The sequence below is a fragment of the Mustela nigripes genome, chromosome 6 (assembly GCF_022355385.1).
Source record: "Mustela nigripes isolate SB6536 chromosome 6, MUSNIG.SB6536, whole genome shotgun sequence".
NCBI lineage: Eukaryota > Metazoa > Chordata > Mammalia > Carnivora > Mustelidae > Mustela > Mustela nigripes.
Window position 1 is genome coordinate 114490536 of NC_081562.1, and position 18342 is coordinate 114508877.

Sequence of the window (18342 nt, forward strand, 5' to 3'; positions counted from 1 at the left end):
TGGCAGAGCAAATACCACGGCCTCCGGGTTACAAGGCTCAAGTCCGAGCAGGGCTTCCAGTGTTTGTCTTCCTGACTCCAAGCCCCACAGTCGACTTCCTTTAATGAAGCACTCACAGTCCTCAGTGAGTGTCTGTGATGTACCCCCTTATCTTCGTGGCCGTCCGTCTCAAGAACAGAGGGGGGCAGTCTTACCTACATTACACTTGCCCAGAGGTCACAGAACGTACCAGAGCCCGCGTGATCAGAGACGAGCCTCAGGATGTCCCCCGGCTGCCCATCGATGTTGAAGCAGACGGTGAGCTTGCTCAGGGGGAAATCCACGACAAAATGGGGATCTCCATCCACTGCCAGACCAGCAGGCAAAACCAGGAGAGAGCGAGAGAGACCAGACATTTATGAGGTGCCTTCTGTGTGTACACACTCCCTTCTCCTGGCTCATGCACTGTTTATTTCACCCGTCACTGATCCTCGACGTCCAAGTGAGGAAGGTACCCCGGGCTGAAGCGACACGAGGTGCGTCCGTGAACTCGGGTCCCTACACCCAGACATGATCCTGTCACCACACTTCAGCCACCGAAAATCATTTCCTGTCTCCTTCGGCCACCCCAGGCAGGCGATGCGGATGCGAACCCTCCCTCTCCTGTCACCGGAGCGCCACGGGGTCAGTCCCTGTGTGACAGTGGCCACCAGCAAACCCGACTGAGGGCGGTGACCATGAGGGATTCAGAGACACTGGGGGTTAGGGGAGGATGGTCGGCGATGGCCGTGGAAGTCCTGCCTCTCGGGCACTTGGACCTCAACGCTCTCAGAGTTTTGCCCACAGAGGAGACCAAAGCCCGTGGCCCGTCTCTGGTGCTTGTGCGTTCCCCTCATTTTCGCCTCTAGTCAGCACGAACAGCCTTGCCTCTTACTGCACGACAAATAATTCCCGAACGTTTACACCAACTCTCTCCCCTCACAAGACTAGAGAGTTAGCTTCTTCCTGATTTTTATGCCAAACACAGCATGTTTCTGAATGCCTTTCTGTGTTCCGTGCACACACATGTACACAAGCCTGGATAGGGTCAGTCTTTTCAAGTCACAAGCAAATTAATGTCCTCAGTGCAACTGCTAAAAAAACAAAACCCCTTCCTGTTCCTAGCATGACTCAGAAAGGCCCAGGAAAGAAGCTGGCTGATCTCTCCGGGACGCGCCTCCAGCACCCCATGATAGACAAATACAAGATACTGGTCTTTTGCAGATGAGGGAAGAAAGCAAAAAAAGACACCCCTAGGAGACCAAAGTCCTGGTCCATGTTTTTGGTACCCTGTAGGTATGGCTGTGACCACGTGACAGTTCTTTGAGAGTTTCTTGTGGTCACACCACATCATTTCTACTCAAATCATCCACATCCTGTCACCAGGAAGGATGCTGCTTGTTTCAAAGAGGGGAGGAGGTGTCTGGAGCTCATTACTCCACGCAGCATCCAAGAGGGAAGTTTCCTCGAATTCCACAAAGCATGTGCGTGTTCAAAAGAGTTGGGCTTGCCCCGTCAGGGACCGCGTGCGTCCTTCTCTGCCTGGCTATCTCCAGAACGCTCCCGGCACGTCGAGCCCATCAGCCGCTAGGCAGTAAGAGACTGAGGAAGGAAGGCGTGTACATTTCAAGACTAAAACCCCACCTTCGTGTTGCTGTTCCATCTGGATGCTTATTATATCCCAGGAAGCTGGCCAAAGGGAATTTTATGGTATTCCTATTGATCTTTCCCTTCTAAAGCCGAAGCTCAACATAATAATAATCATCCTAATAATCATAATAATAAACTGCACATCACAGATACTTGAACCACCGTGAGCCGAAGCACGTATACATCACGTCTCTGAAAAAAGTAACTTCTAAATTCAGTCATGATGCAAATGGGCCTCTGCTGCCCGTCTGTCCTGCTGTCAGCCCTTCCAGGCTCCTTGGGGAGGCAGCCACAGTGTTTACGGTTTCCTGGCCGCCCTGGTTCTCAGAACTGCCTCCTGCCGCTGCCTTTTGCTCAACGACCGTGGGTCCTGTATTTTATTGCCAGTTAAATATTTGTCTGTACAGTAAGAGGCAAGGCTGGGCATTTTAATGCCAGGGAACTCTGGGCCCTCCATCTGGAAAACACCTCAGCCCTCAAGTGACACACAACCACATTTTTTTCTTTACCTGAGGTTTTGGAGACTTTAATTCTTGGGCTGTATGGTTTCTGGAGAGCAGGGCCTAGAAAGAGGAGAACCCCACTGTTACCATTAAGGAGAATGAGATGAGAGGCACAGGTACGAGGTTTGGGGCGAGTAAAATGCAGCTTTCAATGCAGTTGTGCTCAGTTAAAAACATCTGTTCAAAGAAGGAGCTTGGCCACACAACACACAAGTGAAGGGGAACCATGAGAAGACTTGGTTATTTTACTCTTCTATAAATCAGATTGTATTCTTCCGGTCTAGGGTTTCTGCTTGTACAGGAAGGGAAGGCGCTGTCATACGTAATGAACAGTTATGGAATCTAGGCTCGGGGTAGAGTTGTTTCGTGAGTACAGAGTCTCATATTTGCAAGACGAGAAAAGTTCTGAAAGATCCTGTGAATATACTTCATAATACTGAGCTGTACACTCAAAAAAAAATGATTAAGATGGTAAACTTTGTTATTTTTCACAGTTTAAAAAATACAAAAATATTTTTTAAAAGACAGGTATAGTCCAGATATAGTTATAATCTGAACCTAAATGTCTAGTTCTACATCCTTCATGGCAGAGGGATCTAACATTTCCAAGACACTAGCTTTGTACTAGAGACTCTAACACACCGAACCCTTGTAATGGCCCTTCAGAGAAATCATTCGTATCCACGTTTTATAGACCAGGAAACAGAAGCCCAGAGACATTCAGACACCTGCCCCGAGCCACGCAGCAGAAACAGCTACGCTTACATCCTACCCTTACGCTCGTTCTACCACACCCAGGGGCTGCGCAGAGCTTAGAGTGGGAGGTGTAGGCTCTGGGTCCCTGTCCGTTCCCTTTCTTTAGGAGATATGACCTTGGCAGGAATTTAATAAAACTGTCAAAATGTAAAAACCACGCTGTTTGCCACAAGCGGTTATTACTGAGGTTGTAAGGCTCTGCTTGGGCGGACGCCTTGCGCTCTCCTTTCTCGCTCGTGGTACTGATTTCCTCCCGACAAAACAGCACGAGACTGGAAAGGATGGTTTCTGCTTAGATTCTGCGTGGTGAGCACGAAAAGGATGAAGTCTGTCGAGAATCCGCCACTTGGGTGTTCACATACGTGGTCAGGACAAGACGAACCCAGAGTCGGAGGGGAAGACCTTCTCCCCTTCCTGGAGGCAGGGGTGCGAGCGAAGGAGGCAGGACCCCCTTGGAGGCTGTGTGTTTGCCGGGGACGCGGCTTATCTCTAGATGCCCCCCCCGCACCCCACTCACCATCCCCGCCCCCTCCCCCCCAGCTTTGGGAACCTGCACACCCGGCTGGTGGACGGCAGAGCTCTGAGGGACTCACTGAGGCCGGAGGACACTGAAACGTTGGGCTTTGTTCTTGCCCGGAGCCTCCAGTACTGCCCGCCACGGGGTAGGCCCCTGACCCTGACGGTTTACCCATAAACGGACTTTCCCCAGGACATTTCTGGGAGGAATGCCCCACTTCCGACTTTCTTCAGAGCTCTGACCCTTGCAACCCCACAAACACAGCAGTGTCGCCCTCCCTCAGGGGACACTGGCTGGGGCTGGCGGGGGGACACCCACCCCTGCTCACCTGGCTGCGGGGGGGCGCCCCGCAGGCTCTGCATCACGGTCTCGGGGCCCACGACGGCCTCCGGCGTCTCGGCGGGCGCCGCTGACCTCCGCAAGTTCAAGGCGGTGAGCGGGGTGAGGAAGCGGTAGGCCAGGGCCAGGGCCTGCGCCTGCTGCCTCAGGCGCTCCTTCTCCTGCGCGTCGCGGCTGTGGCGCCAGGAGCTCAGCAGCTCCTTCACCGTCAGGTAGCTCCAGAGCCGCTCCACGTGGTTGGGGTCCCCCGCGCCGCCCCCCACCCTCTGGGGCTCCACGGGCACGTCTGTCTTCAGGATGACGAACTTCTTGCTGTTGCTGGCCGTGACCTCCACGTGCAGCTGACCCGCCTTGCTGTCGGCCAGCTTCCCCGCGATGACGATCTCTGAGCCGTTGAAGTAGTTGGGGAACAGGGTCCTGGTGGCCTGCTCCACCATGGCCGGCGGATAATCCACACGGATATCGGAGAGGAGAGGCGTCCTGATCTCATCGTAGAACCTGTGGCGGAAGGACAGAGGGACAGAGTCAGGGCCCGGGGTGGCCGCAGCAGGACGGGTCCTATCTGCCAGGGACCAAGGTCTTAGAGGCCCCTCACGTCAACACTGCCCAGCAGAACACTTCACGGCACAGTAGTGGCTTGAACACCCCTGGTGACAGAGAACTCACTACCACACAGGCTTCCCTCCTTTCAGCGGCTGGGGAGCCGCCGGGAGTAGCTCACACCCCCCTTCCTCCAGTTTCCACGCACTGAAGTCTTCTGCTTCCGGAGCAACAGTGTGTGAGGAGCCTAATCTACCCTCAATGTTCAGATCCTTGAAAAACACCGGCATTTAAACGTCTTGGACACTACTGTGTGCTCCTGAAATCTGTGTGCCGCCCAGCCAACCCCCGCCCACTCCGCTTCCTGAACTGTTCTTCATACGACACGGACTCAAGCATCCCCAGCTGAGCGGCCTCTCGGTAACTTTCCTTATGTACATAACCACATTTCTCAAAGGGCCTCGTAAAACATGTTCCTTTGAACCAAACACATGTTCCAGGTGCGCTTAAGACCATTACCCTTGAGGAATCTCATCTTGACACTGAGGTTAGGCTTGTGTGTAACGCCTCATTTGCTCACTTTAGCTTTTCTCCTGGTTGTTCCAAGGTTGCTTTCTGCTGAGTAAGGGGACCAGCAAAATCCCCTTTCCAAAGACCTAGACAGCATGGGCTGTGGAAACCAGCTTAGCCCCTTCCTGGCTGTGTGTCTTGGGGTGTGTAGTGTAGCCTCTCTGAACTTCGGGCTCCTCCTCTCTAAAGTTGGAATGTTGAAGCAACTGCTCCTTCTTCCCTTCTTTCCTGAGTTCTCCCCACCAGCTGTCAACTACAACTCTTAGCCTCTACTCGGGCCAAATATGACCACATTCTCACCGACGGAGTGTGAGTAGAAGTGAGGCGGACAACTTCTGCTATGCTTGCTTGAAAAAAAAAATGGCTTCTTAATCTGGTTTTTCTTTCCCCCTCTTTGGGGCTAGAATTTACAAATGATAGGGACCTAATTTCAACCCTGCAGCTAAAGACGACACCTGAGGGGGTAAGAGCCACCAAAGGGAAGGAACAGGAGTCTCTGAGCGACTTCCTGGAGCAGAATCCAGTGTGTCCAGATTATACGGGAGAGGGTCATCTGGTGGCAACTTTGCATGGATGCTACTACCCCACTCCCAGGCTGTGGGGCTTGCCGGAGACAACAGATGTAGGAAAGCCTGGTGCATCGTGAGTTCTCGCTAGCTGTTGAGTATCGATGATAGTTTTGGAAATACAGCAGGGCAGCTGGTATGTTTCACAGTCATTGCTTCTGTTTTTGAGAGCATTACTAAATCTTAATATATAATGCACTACGTTCTCCCTCTTTATATATAGTTTTGAGTAATTTTGAAAATGTGGGAAGCAAATCTTTTTATTTAGATCTCTGACCATGGGGCACCTGGGTGGCTCAGTCAGCTAAGCATCTGCCTTTAGCTCAGGTCATGATCCCAGGGTCCTGGGATGGAGTCCCACATCGGGCTCCCTGCTCAGTGGGGAGTCTGCTTTTCCCTCTCCCTTTCCCCGTGTTCATGCTGTCTCTCTCTCTTTCAAATAAATAAATAAAATCTTTAAAAAAAAAAAAAGAAGAAGAAGAAGAAGAAAAAGAAATCTTTGACCAAAACGCTGCGGGAGGGGGAGAATGGTGACGAGCCCTGAACCAAGGACCCACCTTTACTGCCCACTTCGGAGACCTCCAATTAGGTTTAGCATTAATGAATATTCCTTGAGTATGGCTACCGGACAGCTGCGAATCTACCCAAACCTCACTTTTCCTTTTAAATATCTACTGTATCTGCTGTAAAGAAGACCCAAGCTCATCACGTGGACCGGAGTGTCAGCACGTGCTCGAGTCAGCGGCGAGGTCACACTTGTTTTTGGCAAATGACAGCTGCGGGAAGGCTCCAAATGGAGACAGAAAACCCAAGAACTAGTTTCTTCTCCACCTCAAAACAGTAAGAGAATCAGTGGCCAGTGTTACCCAGTACACAAAATGGAGACAGCGCCTCTCTTCCTACGTACACCTCCGGGGGAATGAGAGCAAACACCAGACAACAAGCCAGTAAATTCACTAGAACTGTCAAGAAGACAGTTACGACCATAGGAGCCAGCGGACCCCCCAACATGCAGCAGCCATCCTGCCAATACTTCACACTGGTTTTCTCATTCAGTTCCGTGGACTGACCACAATCCTCACTTTACAGATGACGATACCGAGCAAGACTGGCTTCCACTTTGCCTAAAGTCACAAAGCAGGACCCAGAATCTGAACCCGATGGACCTGGGTTAAGCATCCCTTAGGACATCTCCCAGTGTAGTGAGCTATGACCCCACAACCCTCCTCCCCCTCCTGAGAGCCCGAGTCCCCCTGCGTGGAGAAGACGGACGTACAGACCCGATGAGCTGTGAGCCTGCGTCGTCCTCCTCAAGGACACGCCGCGTGAGGCCACAGTTCTCCAGCGACAGTTTCTCCAGCAGCATGAAGTCCACGTCGTTCCCGATGCCGATGGTGAAGATGCAGACTTGGCCTCGGGCCGCCTCCTTGGTGTTGTTGAGAATCTTGAGAGTGTGGGTCTCCCCGACGGTGGGTTTCCCATCGGTCAGGAAGACGATGAGGGACACGCTGCGGTCTTCGATGTCGTTGTGGGCCACATAGTCATTGAGCAGCTTGATGCCCCTCTGCAGGGCCCCATTGATGTCTGTGCCTGGGGGACACCACAAGGCGCCCGCTCAAGCCCGTGTGCCCATATTCTTCACCTGGGCACATGGGCTTGGCCGTGTGTCATCCGCCACCATTCGAGCAGGAGAACGTGAGTGGGGAAAGAAGTCACCTGCACCTATGGGGTGACACCAGCCTAGCAGACACTTCCAAGGGGTTACTAAATGAATGAGAATGGCCCGGAATTATCCCAGGGTATGCGCCTTCTCCTGAACGAACCCCTTCACTTAGACATCTTCGATGCCTTTGCAATGGTGGTTCCTACACCTTTTCTGGGAAAAGCTTTGCAAAGGGCAGGAAGGTACAGGTACAGGAATCTGGAGGGAGTGCAAGTCCCAGAGGGAAAGAAAAGGCACTCACTTTAGGTCCATGCTTACTTTTAGTAAGTTTATAAAGCTGTAGACCCATCACCACGATCCATCTCCCTGTCCGGAGTGATTTTTAACCAGCCGCAAAATGTACTGTGTCTGAGTGAACCAGGTAATTTCTCCCCATTGTTTCACACTCTCCAGAATTTCTGGCTAAAAACATAAAAATACATGGCTAGGTCTGTGCGAACACACTGATAATTCTGAGATGCACACTGGGTTTGAACGTCAGGAAAAGTTACAGCTAAAACAGTATTTAATGTTTCTTTGGGCTCATTAACTTGCCTTTCTGAATGTCCAGCCTAGCTGCACATGACCTCTGGATGTGTGAACCTGGACAAAAAGGCAGGTCTTTATTTTCCCTTTAAATGAGAACTTGGCAGTGGTGCCAAATATTTATTCTACTTTAAGGCCAGGGAAAGCCCAGGGGAAGGGACCAACTTAGCTTTCTTAGTTCCAGACACCGAGGCACGGCAGAGTGTGGATCACACCTATGCAATGCCAGGATGTGTCCCCAGCTCTTAAGAACAGGAAAGTGCCCTCCACAGGGAGACGCCCCACAGAGCCGCCAGGCCACCCTGCAGAGAGTTCCTCCCCACCCTCAGTGAACAGAGGACCCCAATGCACCAGCAAGAGGGACTGCTTGGGTGAAGATGGCCACGTCTCACTCTGAAAGAGGGCTGCCCGTGTGCCGGCTACTGTTTTAAGCACTTCAGGTATTTTAACTGATTTTATCCTCGTCACAGTCCCATTACTGTCTACAACTGAGTTGCGTAAACTTGGGCACAGACACAGCCAATGGCTCGTAGATGGTGGGGCTGGCTTCAGATCCAGACAGTCTGGCTTCAGAACCTATGCAACAACCCTACCGTTCCGCTTCTCTGAGAGGAATGAACAGACTGACTTTCTGTTCACCTGGAGAGCTTGAGGTGCTGAAATGCGGAGATGAAAATAAAGGAAACTAATAAGGTTTCGAAGGGGTGGATTCCAAAATGACACAATACACCTCAGCTGTTCCCTAAAGCTTTATCCCCATGCCCTCTGCCAACACACACACACACACACACACACACACTCACACACAGGCACACACCCCGTTACTAATAGTGAGGAGTGTTGCTGAAATGCATTCAGTACAACAAATACTCATTGAGCACGAGCTATACACATCAGGACCTGCGCTGGGAACCACGGGCCATACAAAGATGAAGAGTTTCCTCCCTCAAGGACCTGTCTTACCCCTACTTCCTCCCGTATTATTACATCCAATCTTCCATCTCTTTCATCACCCAGTAAATCGGTTCCTAGACCACACTGTTGTGGAGACCGGTAGGAAATGCCATGGCAGTCTGAGTTCCATCCAAGCACAATCAAGTTCTAAATGAAGTTCATTTGGGAAATCAGAGCTTCATCGTGGAGAGAAAACAATACACAGACGAAAGATGAAAAATGCAGGAAGAAAACTGAACTGGATTTTTCTAGGTTCCCCAATAACTAAATTAGAATTGACTGAGACAGCAGCCCCAGGAGACGGCGTCTCTGTAAAGGCCCTTGCGGAAAGGGCAGAGGGAGCCTGGTCGGACTTCCATACGCTCCAGTGCTGAACACAGGGCCGCTGTACTGGAGGCGGAGAGAGCAGCGACAGGGATCCCCAGGTCGGGCGCAGAAGCACGGCTGGGTAACACCCCGTTCTGGTTCTCTCCTCTCCCCACATCCTGGAACAACTGATGTGCCCCACACTCTTCCCCGGGCAACATACCCAACCCACGTGTGCCAAGACTCAGAGCCCAGGGCTCTCCCTGTGTGCTGCATCTCCCTGGCCACCTGGGACGTGTGCTCTGCTCACTGGCACAGCCCTGCCGAGAGGCGAACAGCTCAGCAGCCCTGTCCCACACGCTGCCTCCCAAGGTGCCAGCGCCCGAGCTCCCGAAACATCAAAACATCTCTTTGGCTTTGGTTCCTCACCCAAGAGCAGTTTCCAAAAACTGCTTCATTGTTTGGATCCATGAGATAAACCAGGAAAGTCTCCAAAACCTATCAGGTATTTTCCCCCTAACTTAACCCGACCATCATCAGTTCAGGGCCTGGAAGATGAGAATTTCCAGACTTGGTGCTCAGAGAAACTCAAGCTTCTGGGAAAGCTCTCACCCGTATCTGCTTTCCTGTGATCAGCTTCAGCTTTCAAATCCTCGTCTCCTGGCAGAAAATTGGCTACTCGCTTACTACCACGTCAAAGGCAACAGGAAAACAAGGTCTCGTATTTACCTCCGGTGGGCGACATGTGGTGAATGTAGACTTTGCCGTCTCTCACGTTGTCAGGAGTCACCGACACCAAATGGTCCTTCCACACTTTGATGCGGTTGGAAAATCCGATGATACTGAAGTGATCCTGGGGTCGCAGGTCGTGGAGAATCGTGAACAGGGCATCCTTGGTCTAAAACAACACAGGAGTAAAAGGGGTCACAGCTGATCACCTCCATCCTCGCGTCCCCTGGCCTGGAAACTGTCACCAGGAGAGAAACAGACTTCCTGCTGAGCAGGAGCCTGATGCGGGGCTCGATCCCACGGTCCTGGGATCAGAATTACGCTCGCCGACTGAGCCCCCCAGGGGCCCCACGAATGGACATTTACATCTGAGCTGTCACAGGCCACTGCAAGTCGTGCTGTCTCAGGCCTCTACCATCACAGCATCAGTGGAAGGTTCTTCAACTCTGCCTGACACCCATGTGTCACCTGACAAGCTCCCGGTCACTCTTCAAAACCCAGCTGATGTGCCCCAGCCTCCATGTGAAGCATGTCCTAACCCCTCCCAAGACAGCTGATTTTCTCCCTTCTGGGCTGGCACGGCCCTCACAATACTCGTGTTATAAAGTGCATCATGACCCAGTCGTGATTATTTGCTGTTTATCTTTGTCCCTGGCTGTACTGTGCGCTCTGGGTCGGCAGCAACCAAGCATCCTCATATGGCCCCGTGCGCGCGAGAGCTCCTGACACGCGGGGTGGGGGCGTGGACACTCGGTGAACGATCCGTGTACCTGCTTTATGAATGGTACAACTAAAGGCAGAAATACTAAGCAGGCTAAGAATTTAAAAGAGAATGAGGGCGCCTGGGTGGCTCAGTGGGTTAAGCCGCTGCCTTCGGCTCAGGTCATGATCTCAGGGTCCTGGGATCGAGTCCCGCATCGGGCTCTCTGCTCAGCAGGGAGCCTGCTTCCCTCTCTCTCTCTGCCTGTCTCTCTATCTACTTGTGATTTCTCTCTGTCAAATAAATAAATAAAATCTTTTAAAAAAAAAAAAAGAAAATTATATTAAAAAAAGAAAAAAAGAGAGAGAATGAAAACACGGGCGGGGGGTTGCTGCAGCCGCAGGGAAAGACCTCACAGGGAAGCAGGAATAGGCGGGTAAAAGGAACCGGATCGCGTGAAAGACTAGGAAGGAAGTTCTGGAAAGCAGTGAAGGCAAGTGTGTTGAATGAGTAAAAGAGAGAGAGAGAGAGAGAGGGAGAGAGAGACGGAGGGAAGCAGAGGGTGGTGACAGGTGTGTGGAATGCCAAATACTTCCTGAACACCGAGGAAGTCAGAGAGACACCTGCCCCGTCCTGGAGAACCCCGGGAAGACGATACTGAGAAGCCGCGAAGGAAGCACAGAAGTGACCGCTAGGCCGCGTCCGTGTGAAAATCAGATAATTTCAGCAAACAGACGCGGGCAGAGCGCGCCGAGGCGGACACACTGTCAGCCAGGAAGCCGGCGGGACTTCCACGACGCAGCCTTCCTTCCAAGCGCAGGCGACACAAGCCAGGCCCCGCTCCCAGCCCCACAGCCTAGACCTCTGGGAGGCCTGCAGGGCCGCAGGGGCGAGGGGACAGGACAACAGGGAGCTGTCCCCGAGACAGCACCGCTGGGAGCCCAGGTCTGAGGCAGGCGCCTGGAAAGGCTCACGTGGCTTGGAGCACCGAGCTGGCAGCAACCACCAGCCGAGGGCTCGGGCAGGGGAAGCCTGGGGTTTGTTCAGCTGCTGGCATCCTTCGGGATCCTTAAATAGCGTGCTGAGGACCCGGAGAGAGGCCGCCTACTCCTCTGTGGCTATTTTCCTCCCATTGTGCTGGATATTCTGCTTAAGGAAGAGTCTGTTCCCGCTTCTCCACCTCCCTCCCCTCAGCTCAGCAACTACAGGCTCCTTGTGACCTTGTAAGGCCACAGCTGCCGCGTATCCTCATATGCACCGAGGGACGGCAGGCCAGCGGGCTTGCGAGGCTCCGTTTCCAGTTGCATCGGGACCTTTCGGACAGCCTCCCAGCCCTCATCCCCAGGGGCCTGGGGAGAAGCTGCCGCAGTGGCCTGCAGCCAGTGCCCTCGATGAACGGCCTGCGGGCTCCTACTCTCTCCTTAGATGGGCCGGCAGCCCTGGGTGCTCCGCATTCTTGGAAGGCGTAAAAGGCAAGCAGAAAGTGAGTGTCCAGACAGGAGAGTGAATGCCAGGGGACCTCAGCTGGTGTTTCTGCACACTATGTTTACACGCTGAAGATGAACCTCAACCTGCCAGACTTTCCAAGAGTCCAATCCAGAAAACAGGGTAAGCGCATTCCAGAAAGATCAGAGGAAGCTCAGAGAGGCAGAGAATGTGCAGCCCAAGCCTGTCTGAAGGCCTGAACGACCCTGGAGGCAAAGAGGCGGCACAGGAGAGGGGTCGGTCCAAACCCTAAAGGGCCTGAAGGATGACAACGGAGAAAACCTGTGGAAGCTTCCAGTGCAAGCGCACGGACATACAAGGATAGTTACCAGTTATTCCCCAGGCCCTCTCCAATGAGCGTCACCTAAAGGGAAAGACCCTGGATGTCCCAGCAAGCAATGTTCCTTCGCTTTCTTTCCCACCCCCAAAGCTCCACTAACTGCCCTTGCCCACTAGGAAGGACCTGCCTGCTTGAGACAGGTAACTCCAAGACACACCCCCTGGGGTGAGGTCGCCCTGAAATTAACTTGTTACCAGGTGACCACCGGACACGTGCAAATGTCCTCCCTGGAGACCTTTTAAAACTGGCATCTACAACATAGGATTGTATACTTGGCATAGAGTTTCTGCGCAGATGAATACCACTGGGGGTAGGGGTAACTAGTGAGCGTGGCTCGTTGTCCAGCATTGCCAAACCACCCTCAGCCTCCAGGTCACCGGAGCGCCTCCAGCGTGTCACCACTGTTCGTGTTTATTCTCGGGGACAAGGGCTTTCTTCGGGGTACAGTATCCACTATCAGGTGGTCCGCCTGCTGGGGAGGAATCCGGGAGTCCTGGGGGGAAAAGGCGATTGGGAAGAGGCAGGAAAACCATGCCCTGTGCAGAGGGAAAGAAGTGAGGAGCACAGGGGGCCGTGGCGGAGGAGGAGCGTTCTTAGAGACTGGCCAGCCCCAGAGCCACCCATCTCCTCTGCGGGTGGCGAGCAGTTCCTGGAGGCGCCGCTCCACAGACACGGCCACCCACACGCTTCCTGGTGATCAGAGAGCGTAATCCGCAGATCCCAGCCTGCATAGGGACAGGAACCTTCCAGATGGTGTGTGGACGGAAGATGAAAGGTACACAGATACAACTGACACCACAAAAGGACGTACTCCTTACAGTTCAGGTCGTGAGGAAGCCCTTGGCCTGCCCGGTGATTAAAGATGCCTTTTAGTCCTACCTATCTAGAACAGCCAAGAAAGGGGCCTGTTCCCTCTTGAAACTATTTTATGGTGACGAATTCCTCTTCTCATGTGTACTCTCCTTAGGTTAGAAGGAGGAAGCATGTCCTTTGAAAACAATGCCTTAGAAGTTCATTCCAGCTCTGCCGTGGGGTTGTTGCTAAGTAAGTCTTTTCATCTCTGTCCTTCAGGTACAGATTATGCATTCATTCAGTGTGGTTGGCTACGGTCCCCATGTTGTAGTGGATCTTCACGATAGAGACATATATGGTGTCCTCTGATGTGTCCATTGAAAGGGCAGAGCGGGGTCCCCGCAGCTAACGCATGACGCCCCCTTGGCAGTGCCACGACCAGGGAGGGGAGTGTCCAGGAGGCAGATCTGGTCGTGCGCTTTGGGTCCCTGCATTAAACTAGGATAAGGGACAGAAACCCCCTCTCCGCCGTCCCGGCCAAACGGAGCCCTCCTAGCTGTAGGCTTTTGGCACAGCCCTCAAGAGGGTGAGCATTCTGCTTTGCTAACCCAGGTCGTGAACGACCATTCAACACTTCACAAGCAGGGAAGCGTTGTGTAAAAAGACCCTCAGAGTGAAATGTCAGTGGAACCCATGACAGACCCCGCTGCCTGGCCGCCCTGGGGACCACCTTCATCAGGGATCCCGATGACGCAGCTTTTCCCAAACATTTCTGTGTCTGAACGAAACCACACTCACGGGAAATATCTCTGACACAAAAGGCCTTTTGTACCACAAAGTCTGGATTCTTGGGCATCATACCAGGGGAGCCATGACATCATAGATGAAATCCAAGTTCAAGGGTAGTAGATATTAGCCATTCTGTGTTCTCAGCAGAATAGCCGTGCTGTTCTCCTAAGCAGCGCTGTCACTTGCCGCAGTCTAAAATGTTTTCCAAGTGCGTATTTTCCCTTTCATTTCCCCACATGGTCCTTTCGAATGAACCCAACAGAAAAAGTGCCCATGATAAACAGCTTTTTAAAAAATGCTACGAAGAAACTTAAGCCCTTCTCACGTCTGAGCTGGGCCACAAATAAGAATTGTGATCAACAGATACACATCAGGAAAACAGCCCTAAGTTTCTGAGAAGCACACCCAGAAATGGACTGTGTCCACTATAAACTCTGCCTAAGGGCCAGCCTTCGCCCTTCCCTAGGTGGGTACAGGCAATGGGGGAAGGGGGAAGCATATTTATACTGTCCTCCTGTTAGCCCGCAGGGGGAAGCCCTTGCTGTCTGGGGAGCAATGTGTCCTTGTAGTCATTCTGTACAAAGGGACAGACACAAATAAAAGTCTGTGACTCAGGGGCACCTGTGTGGCTCAGTGGGTTAAGCATCCGACTCTTGGTTTCAGCTAAGGTCATAATCTTGCGGTCATGGGATCGAGCCCCGTGTCAGGCTCCACGCTTTGCAGGGATTCTGCTTGGGAGTCTATACCTCTCCCTCTGTCCCCTACCCTTTTCTCTCTATCTCTCTCTTTTTAAGAGAGAGAGAGAGAGTGTGTCTGAGACTCCATGAAAGTTGGCAGCATCAGATCCCTGCAACCTTAAGGGGCCTAAGCCCGCAGCAGGAGCCCTGATGTGCCGGCCATCCCAGCATCTGTCTGCACACCCCACAGGCTTCCACACATGCTGCTGTCCCAAGTCTCCCTGGAGTCAGGGTCATGGTCAAGACCACAGCTGCCACAGTCGCCAGTAGAAGCTGTGGTCCGCAGGTACCAGTTATGCTTCAGGGGCGGGTATTTTAAGGCCATAGTATTTCAAGATCACAGAAAATCCCTAAGAGGCAAGAGAACCTCATATCTACATACTACAAGTCTTTCCCTGATTCGAATGAACGGTTTCTGAAATCTTCCTGTGACTGACCCTAAATCATCAGATTTTTTTTTAAAAATCCTAACTTTAGGAGCAAGGCAATAAATTGAGTGAGAAGGACTATTTCTCTATAACATATTCATGCCTAGATCATTGTTACACTTAAAAAAACAAACAACCTAGCTACAGATTGGTTTCAGAGAGCAAACCGAAACATTAAAAAATTATGTTACTCCACTGATTACAGTATAAAGACACCTGAGGAGGTTCTGTGAAGTAACAAAGGAAATCAGTGATCACACAATGCCTCTTGTTGCCTCTGCCACACACATTCCCTAAAACCAACCCCATTATATAAGTTACATTAAAAATAAAATTCCCAGGGTGCCTGGGTGGCTCAGTGGGTTAAAGCCTCTGCCTTCAGCTCAGGTCATGATCCCAGGGTCCTGGGATCGAGTCCTGCATCAGGGAGCCTGCTTACCCTCCCCTCTCTCTGTGCCTGCCTCTCTGCCTCCTTGTGATCTGTCTGTCAAATTAATAAATAAAATCTTTAAAAATAAAATAAAATAAAATATCCAAACTATAATATAAGAAAGAAAATATTTTAAAAATTATCTTGGTCAGATTTGAGGCATCTTGCTGAAAGAAACCAAAACCCTTTTTCTACTGGCCAATGTGTTCTCTACAAAAAGAGTAGAGACTAGGAGGTTTCCATATAAATGAAAAATTCAGACTAGAAGTCATCACATCTTTTAACGCTTTCCAAGTTTAGTAGATGCTAAATAGTAACTTGAAATTTCACCAAGTAAACATACAAAACACTATTTCTTTGGTCTCTACATCTTAATGCTCATACTATTATGAAGGGGATATTGAAATTAAGCAAAACTATAAGGTTCCTGTATTTAAAACTGTTATGATTTCATGCCGTAATTTCCTTGACTGTTTGAATTCTAATTTCAAAAGCTTTTTCAGCACAGTACTGTGCTAGGCTATCCTATGAATCTGTCCTGATACCTAATTACTTATGTGCTTACGCAATCTGTATAAAAATATACAGTGGTGGTTATTTCATAGAGAAAAGCAACCTCTTAGCCTAAATATAGGTGTTACCTCAGGACTGGATCTGAAAGAGGCTAACTGTTAAATACTAAGTTCTGGCTAAATTCAGCCTTAAGAACAACAACAGCAAAAAGGTCTGACTAGATTCAGATATTAGAACGTCCTTTGCAATATAAACATAACCACATTCACGAGTCTTTGTGTTTGAAAATAACATTAATCTCACTTGAGAAGCAAACTCATGTTAATGCTCTGGCTAATGTTAAGATTCATTACCTAATGTTTTGACTTTTTTTTGACAAATGTATGAAACATTTGCCTAATAATGTCATTTGTGCATTTTTCTAAAAGGCTCTCTGCCAATAACATTAACATCTTTGATTCCTTAGAGATTAAGCACATCCATCTTTTATGCTTTATGTGTAAACAACTCAAGGCTCAAAAAGTTATTTTTTTCACTTCTCTTCTTAAGGAAGGTTGATACTCCTCGGGATTTTCTCTCAGTGTTGATCCCACACTTCTCACCCTGGCCAAAGATGCGGCCCTACCTCTTCTGTGTGCAGGCTCCCGGCGGCCATCCGCAGGGGTGGCTTCCGGTGCTAACAGGAAGTGAATAAGAGGATGCTGACCATTTTCACCCATGTTCACACATCTCCTTGGTAACTGGTGTTCTTCATCCGTGTTCTGACACACCTACTGACCGACCTGACCAGGTCCTCAGTCCCCTGCCCCTGGTCTAAATTGTTAACTTTATATTGCCCAACAGCGTGTTTGGATTCTGAAGCCCTACCTCTTTCATTCTACAGATTTTGTGTGTGTGTGTGTGTGTGTGTGTGTGTGTGTGTGTGACTGATTCTTTGCCCTTTGACTCATTCAACTTTCCCCTACATGTGAGTTCTCACGATTCCTGTTTCCCTGGTGTGGGTCCACCTTATGCCAGTTGCTATAAATCTCCGAGGATGTGCCTTGACAAACATTAAGAACATGAGAGAAAGATTGGGGAGGCTTAGAAAAAGCGACGCCCAGTACGAAACAGTGGAAGAGCTAATAAGTAAACATGGCATATCTGCACATGTGGACAGTATCCACAAGAAACTATGTAGAGGAAGCGGAGTCATCCATCACCAGGCAGGGAGAGCAAAGACATCCCTGTGTCTCCTTCATTGTCCCATACTCTTAAAGACGCTGTGAGACTGGAAAGTGAAATTCTGGTAGCAGGAGGGAAGAGATTCTAAAATTAGGTGAACTTCATTCTTGGGGGTTGGTTACTTTTTCTTCTGAATGTTGGTAACACTCAACCCTATTTGTAGAAGGGGACTGATTCTGGAGAGCTAGGTCAGGAGCAGAGAAGGCAGGAGTTTTTCTCTGCTCACTGTTCCGCCGGCGGTGCTGCCCTTCAAAGGAAGCAGCTTTATGCAAGACTCTTAGGCTCAAGGGCCCACTTTCCAGCAATGGCATATTCACTCCTGCTTCATGACTTTTTTCAGGTTTTTCCTCAACCAAGAATTCACTCCCTCCTTTCCTGTCAAGAAAACTGTCCTAGGGGTGCCTGGATGCCTCAGTTGGTTAAGCTTCTGCCTTTGGTTCAGGTCATGATCCTGGGGTCCTGGGATCAAGCCCTGCATGGGGCTCCCTGCTCAGCAGGAAGTCTGCTTCTCCCTCTCTCCCTCCCCCTCACCCCGACTCATGCTCTCTCTCTCTCTTTCAAATAAGAAAATAAAAAGAAAAAGAAAAGAAAAGAAAACTGGGTCCCATCTTCAAGGACTAGTTCCTATGTCATCTCTGTCATTAATCTTTTGTTGAGTACCTCAAGCTCTTTATCATCCCTAAAATTCTTTCTACTGTCTATGTGACATGTTGGTTTGATGAACGTGTGATTGTTCCATATTTCTCTTCTCCAGCAAAATTCTAATGTCCTTTTTAAAAAATTTTTTTAAATTTAAATTTAATTTAATTAACATCTGGTATATCATTAGTTTCAGAGTGACTCATCACATGCACAGAACACCCAGTGCTCATTCCATCTCGTGGCCTCTGTAATGTCCAGCACCCCACCTGCTTCCCCTCCAGCAACCCTGAGTTTGTTTCCTATAGCTAGGAGTCTCTTAATGATTTGCCTTCCTGTTTTCTTCTAATTTTTTCTAAGGCCCTTAATTAGAGTGACTTAAACAGACTTCGCTGGTACCCACGTTTTCTCTTGCTTCCATGCTTGGCTCATGCTATCTGTCTCCCTCTGTTTGGCTCTTCTATCCTTTACCACCCCACCAACTTGACTAACTTCTAAAGACCTTGAAGTCTCAACTACACCCTGGCTCTGAGAAGTCCATGATCCCCTTCTCCACTCCTACAAAGAAC

General features: G+C 50.4%; 1 protein-coding gene across 1 annotated transcript in view; it reads right to left on the bottom strand.

The window, feature by feature from the left end:
• ITIH5 (inter-alpha-trypsin inhibitor heavy chain 5) overlaps positions 1–18342 on the bottom strand; it is a 72710-nt gene that overhangs the window by 3261 nt on the left and 51107 nt on the right. Inside the window, exons 8-12 of the mRNA XM_059404055.1 lie at positions 9697–9865; positions 6740–7049; positions 3773–4281; positions 2178–2231; positions 230–346 (exon numbers count right to left, since the gene is read on the bottom strand). Of these exons, the coding sequence (XP_059260038.1) occupies positions 230–346; positions 2178–2231; positions 3773–4281; positions 6740–7049; positions 9697–9865 (1159 nt within the window). The remainder of the gene's footprint in view (positions 1–229; positions 347–2177; positions 2232–3772; positions 4282–6739; positions 7050–9696; positions 9866–18342) is intronic.